Source organism: Pelophylax lessonae (assembly GCF_965119305.1).
Source record: "Pelophylax lessonae genome assembly, chromosome: 9".
NCBI lineage: Eukaryota > Metazoa > Chordata > Amphibia > Anura > Ranidae > Pelophylax > Pelophylax lessonae.
Window position 1 is genome coordinate 103250010 of NC_138776.1, and position 7037 is coordinate 103257046.

Sequence of the window (7037 nt, forward strand, 5' to 3'; positions counted from 1 at the left end):
ACCCCACAATGATTGTGTTCACTGCACCCCACAAAGATTGTGTTCACTGCACCTCACAAAGATTGTGTTCACTGTACCCCCCAAAGATTGTGTTCACTGCACCCCACAAAGATTCTGTTCACTGTACCCCACAAAGATTGTGTTCACTGCACCCCAAAAAGATTGTGTTCACTGCACCCCAAAAAGGATGTTGTTCACTGCACCCCAAAAAGGATGTTGTTCACTCCACCCCAAAAAGATTGTGTTCACTGCACCCCACAAAGATTGTGTTCACTGCACCCCAAAAAGATTGTGTTCACTGCACCCCAAAAATGATTTTGTTCACTGCACCCCAAAAAGGATTTTGTTCACTGCACCCCAAAAAGGATGTTGTTCACTCCACCCCAAAAAGATTGTGTTCACTGCACCCCAAAAAGATTGTGTTCACTGCACCCCACAAAGGATTTTGTTCACTGCACCCCAAAAAGATTGTGTTCACTGCACCCCAAAAAGGATGTTGTTCACTGCACCCCAAAAAGGATTTTGTTCACTGCACCCCAAAAAGATTGTGTTCACTGCACCCCACAAAGGATTTTGTTCACTGCACCCCACAAAGATTGTGTTCACTGCACACCAAAAAGGATTGTGTTCACTGCACCCCAAAAAGATTTTGTTCACTGCACCCCAAAAAGATCGTGTTCACTGCAGCCCAAAAAGATTGTGTTCACTGCAGCCCAAAAAGATTGTGTTCACTGCAGCCCAAAAAGATTGTGTTCACTGCAGCCCAAAAATATTGTGTTCACTGCAGCCCAAAAAGATTGTGTTCACTGCAGCTCACACACAGAAAAATGGATGTGGATCACTGACACCTGCCTATCTCCAATCCCACACCACACAGCAATATCGATTGTAGTTTGTAGAACACAGTTTCCCTAAAATTCAGCAGACTCTGTCCCTAACAGGATTGAGAAGAGATCGTAGATCAGGATTGAGTGCAGACCCCACCCCCCACACAGCAATATCGATTGTAGTTTGTAGAAGACACTGACCCTATATAATTCAGCAGACTCTATCCCTAAAATGCCTACAACTCGCCCTGCCTAAACACTCCGACCTGTCCCTCAATTCTATCCGGACACAAATGGTTTTTTCCTGCCTATCTTTCCCTAATCAGCAGCCAGCACGTTGATGTGTGCTCTGTCCCTGAATCTAAGCAGCATAATGACGCCGCTGCGGCTGCCTCGAACTTATAAAGACTTGGTCACATGCTTCAGACGGCCAATCACAGCTACTGAGACATTTGCAGGCATGGCTGGGATGGCTTAAGGCACACCAGTTAAACGATTGTTGATTGGCTGTTGAAAGCCCGCCATGAAAAGAGCGCCAAAGCATGCAAAACCCGGAAATAAAACGACCGAACACGGATTTTTACCCGAACATACAGTAAAGTGTCCGTGTCCGTGTTCGGGTACAAAAAATCCAATTATTCGGTACGAACACGAATAATACAGTCCGTGTTCGCTCAACACTAGTAATAAACTCATCAGTCTTCTGCTTCTCCTATCATTGCTCAGGCTGGGGGAAACAAACTCTGCCAGACAAGATTTGGTGTATGAAAGAGCTGTGTAAATTTTAAGACTTGATGGAAAGAAATATAAATAGATTGGTAGGCAATACCTTACATTTATTTCTTCAGTGTATTTAGCTGCTTACCTAGAGTTCAGTTTTAAAGTTACTATTAGCTTCTCTTACAAAAATGCTTCTTGTCTGACAACCCATTAAAGGCAGAAGATACATTGTTTTGGCTCTTAATTCTGGGACCAATAGGGCCAATAGTGCATAGACACGTATGCCTTGAATTCATATTTTTATTTATGCATTGATATTTCTTCATACATTTACAATGCTTTTTGTGACCATATTAATCAATATATTTATAACTGGTACAATTTTCTTATTACATAAATTGTCACAATTATATATCAAATCTAACTTTTTTAATGTAGATGTAAACCCCTAACTGGCTAGCATTGGGTATAATACATATTTGCCATTTTCTATTTTGTGTAATATTGCTTTTTCATCCTTTGCTGCATATCAGTGCTGATATTATATCGCAGGTGCCCTTTTTCCAACATTGGCTACACATTATTGCTTAGGACCAGCTTCCTGATAATGCCAACAGTGTGCGTTGACACGGTCGTATGTGTTGGCATGGCTTTTAGTCTTAACCAAGAGCTCCTGTGACCAGGTGACAATGCTGGAACACAACTGAGAGTTGCCAAAATAAGGATTTACATAGCAGGATCACTTGGTATTATTTTAATGAAAGAGCACAAATACATCATACAGTAATACAGAAACCTTTAACTGGTGTAAAAACAACATGGAAAAGCACAAGCTTCACAAATAAAACAACGCATCTCAGGCCAGATGGGACAGTCAGTTGCAGGCCCACATGCCATGGCCAGTGGCAGTGCTGAGGAACAGTATTTGGTGTCTGCTAAAATTCTCAGACAGGACCCACTCCAGTAATTTCAATTGGATGGCAATCTCTGTCTCCTGATGGCAACCCTAGAGGTGGAGGCTTCATCCAGAAGAAGGTCAGGTCAAGGACTAGTGATGCATTTTGAGGATATATACCTGTTTATCAAGCCTAAATTATGATAAATATGCTACAGTATACCTATATAGTGCTGCTGCAGGAAAAGGCAGCATAAAAGCCATATAATCCAACATGCTCTAATATTTATCAAAAACATGAAAACAACCTACGATTACTGTATAATGTCTAAATAATACATTTTAAGTAGATAGTGGTTACTCATATGAAAATATATGAAAATAGGTAAACATTAGTAGGACAATCTTGAACAGATGGTCCTGTCTGAGGATTTTGACAACCACCAAGCACTGTAACTTAGCCCAGCCACCGGCCACGGCATTCGGGCTGCAGCTGACTGTCCTACCTGGCTACAGAGGCACTGTTTTCATTGTGAAACTTGAGAGTTGGCACTACTTATTAAATGCACCTATTTTATTGCAAACGATCTGGACACGGACACTCTTGTCTCATCTTTCAATATTCACCTCTTGTATCTCAACTTCTAAATTAAAACTACATATTCTCTTTTTGTAATTTTAGCACTTTAGTCTGCATGTCAATGGAGATCTGCAACCAAACTACTGGAGGAACATTTATTTTAATTGGCCTGTCACATAAGCCAGACACGCTGGTTCTTTTATTCATTGGTATCTTTATTATGTATTTTACCTGTCAGTGTAGTAACATTCTAATAACATTATTAATATACATGGACTCACACTTGCACACTCCAATGTACTTCTTTCTCAGTAATCTTTCATTCCTGGATGTCTCCTTCACCTCGGTAACTTTACCAAAGCTACTTGATATTTTTATGGATGGGAACAAAATTTCTTTTATAGGATGTATGGTACAGTGTCATTGTGTTCTTACATTTCAAAGTACAGAATATATACTTTTGGCAGTCATGGCTTTTGATAGATTTGTAGCCATTTGTAGACCACTACACTACCTACTAATCATGAATCATAAACTTTGTGTCTTCTTATCTCTCTTTTCTTGGATAATTATATATGTTTTCACTGTGCCCATCACTATTCTAATATCAACATTACAATTTTGCGGCTCTTGTGAAATTAACCACTTCTATTGTGATGTAATGGCCCTGCTGCAGCTCTCATGCTCGGACATATTGAGAATTCAGGTTGTTATATTTATAGCCGCAGCACTGTTGGGAATACCTTGCTTTCTTCTGACACTAACCTCTTATATTTTTATTGCTCAAAGTATTCTAGCCATTCGTACTACCAGTGGTAGATCCAAAGCCTTTTCTACCTGCTCCTCACACCTTACTGTTGTAACATTGTTGTACTTAGTGCTGTTTTGTCTGTATTTACGACCTCCATCAAAGATGTTTTTGAGTGATGGTAAAGTTATATCACTGTTAAATACAGGTGCAATACCTATGCTAAATCCCCTTATCTACAGTTTGAGAAACAAAGATGTTAAAGGTGCCTTTAAGAAGCTAATAAGATAACTATATATGTATATAAATGTATGTATAGTCAAAATATAAAACAAAATATGTTTAGTACATCTGTGCAATACATACACATTTCCACTGTTTTGTCTCTTTAAAAATGCTTGTTGACCTGCTGGAGATTTTCTATATCCCATCTTGTTTTATTTTTTTTTTTTATTTTTATAGAGTTGACCCCCATATTTATATAATATGGCAAATAATACATAACCCAGTATAGTTCTAGTTTACAGACAGAAAGTAATCTAAAAATTTATACAAAAACATTTTGATAAACTTTGTGCATTCAAAGTATAATCGTTTTGGGATATGGCCAAACCAGACTTTATTAAATCGATAATATAAATTATTATACTTCATTTGTTATAGTAAAATGAAAAAAAAAAAAAAAAATGAATTAGATCTATACATTTGTTATAAATGTGTACTTTATTTCATGAAATAATGTCATTCATCTTAGCTACTAACATGAACCATAACCATTACTCTATTAATAACCACTTGCCGACTGCCGCAAGTAAATATACTGCAGCGGTCAGCCCCGGCCAGGCAAAATGACGTACCGGTACAAGTCCGTTAAAGTCACGCAGTAAAAAATCGCAAAAAAAACCCTGGTCAGGAAGGGGGTAAAATCTTCCAGGGCTTAAGTGGTTAAAATTAGGGTTCATGATGATGATAATAATAAAAAAAAAAAAAACATCTTTCTTTATTTCTTTAAAAAAATCTTACATTTTATGTCTTTTAATTTTTTTTAAACAATGCCCTTATATATTTGTATATGTTTACGACATTAGTAGCAAATTACATGTTATTAATGGGATATATGTCCTTTGATGTATATTTTAATATGTTTTCAATAAAGACATGTTTTATATAAATTGTGTGGTACCTAAGATCCTCCTCCTCCCACTGGCCTCAAAAGCCTCATCTTTTTCTCTCTTTTTTGAAATTTTCCCTATGTTTATGACATGTGAAATATGTGTTGTATAATTGTAGTGGAGAAAATCCAGGTCATCAGCCTGAGTCTGCTATTTGGAAAAGCTGTAAGAAAAAAAAAACAGGACTGTATCCCTGCAGTTTAGCTTTAACTGTAACAAATATGTTATCAAATGGAATCACAACAGACTGAAATCAGATATGGCTATATCAGTTACAGAATATGACCTCAATCATTGCCCCATGGCAAGGTATGAAGAAGAAGGCAAAAATAACTGAATGCAAAATGTTTTCTACAGATCTGCTCCCTAGATACATGAATTAGGTTTTTTACCAACAGGAAAGCAAACACACTAATTCTTACAGTTCTCACATGTCAGGTTGGTAGAGCATAACCAGTACTCTGACAAATATTATTTTCAGGCAGGAAAGTTCTGCATGCCCTCATTTAATACATCACACTTAAATTGTGAAAAAGGTGCGCAAACAAAAAAGATGGGGTTATCAGCTGCTACCGAAACTCCAACCTGGGTGGAGTGATGTGAAATGGAAAAAGAATAAGGTGCGCTTGATATGAAGACTTTACTAACTAAAGCTCACTCTAAAGATATGTAAATATCCACAAAAATAAACACAAATAAATAACCAGATGTGACATGTACAATGACATAAATAAAAAGTCTCTTGTGAAAAAGGGAGAGTGGCAAATGCAAGACTCCCAAATAAAGTCCCTCATAAACCAAGGCGCAGATGCTGAATACACAGATTTCTCATATCACCGAAATAGGAAGGAGGAGGGGGTACCCTTACCAACTGACAGTTTGAGCATGCATGAAAGATGTCATGAACCCATGGGATACAGCAAGGAATCTTCAGACCAAAATCCTTCACCCAGTGCAAGAAATGTAAATGGACTGTTACCAGATATCACATGAACAATCGCTTGGATTAAGGGTTAAAGATGGACGTCTAGAATCTCAGCAATTGGTGTTCCTTAAATGATCCTGCCTCTTTATATTGAGCATAGGGACCTCTTCCTTAGAATAGCCTCCCAAAGGTGCCTGCAGGATAGCTCCCCATATGACACTCCAATCCCAGTGGACGCCTTCATAAGGGGAAACGCGTTGGGTGGACAAGCCGCGCTATCACTACTTGCGGACCGCGCTGCAGAGCGGCCGCGAACATCTGTCACCTGTCCAAATTTTTTCCATTCATGTAAGTGTGATTCCTTTAATAAATTCCTTATCAAGAAGATAATGCACCATTGCCTGCTTATATTTTCTTGTCATATGGGGAGCTATCCTGCGGGCACCTTTGGAAGGCTATTCTAAGGAAGAGGTCCATATGCTCAATATAAAGAGGCAGGATCGTTTAAGGAACACCAATTCCTGGACAGCGGGGGATTCTAGACGTTCATCTTTAACCCTTAATTCAAGCAATTTTTCATGTGACATCTGGTAAGAGTCCATTTACATTTCTTGCACTGGGTGAAGGATTTTGGTCTGAAGATTCCTTGCTGTATCCCATGGGTTCATGACATCTTTCATGCATGCTCAAACTGTCAGTTGGTAGGGGTATCCCTTCCTCCTTCATATTTTGGTGATATGAGAGATCTGTGTATTCAGCATCTGCGCCTTGGTGTATGAGCACTTCAAAACTAAGAATATTTATCTGCTCCAGTTTTTGGGACTTTATTTGGGAGTCTTGCATTTGCCACTCTCTCTTTTCACAAGAGACTTTTTATTTATGTCATTGTACATGTCACATCTGGTTATTTATTTGTGTTTATTTTTGTGGATATTTACACATCTTTAGAGTGTACTTTAGTTAGTACATGCTTCATATCAAGTGCACCTTATTCTTTTTCCAATACATCACACTTCTGCCTTGCAAAACTAGTCATTGCTTCAAACCCTAACCACAACACTACCTGCGTAGAGTTTGCACATTCTCCACGTGCTTGCATAGGTTTCCTCCTACACACCAAAGACATGCTGGTAGGTTAAGTGGCCCTATTATTTGTACATACTCATGTGC

The 7037-nt window shown here is 38.5% G+C and overlaps 1 protein-coding gene across 1 annotated transcript; it reads left to right on the forward strand.

Annotated features, from left to right (window-relative positions):
• Positions 1–3293: 3293 nt before the first annotated feature.
• On the forward strand, positions 3294–4061 carry LOC309564246 (olfactory receptor 1G1-like; the record flags this gene model as incomplete). Its single annotated transcript, XM_082268872.1, has 1 exon — positions 3294–4061. The coding sequence occupies one exon, from the start codon at positions 3294–3296 to the stop codon at positions 4059–4061; it is 768 nt and encodes a 255-aa protein (XP_082124998.1).
• Between the last annotated feature and the right edge of the window lie 2976 nt (positions 4062–7037).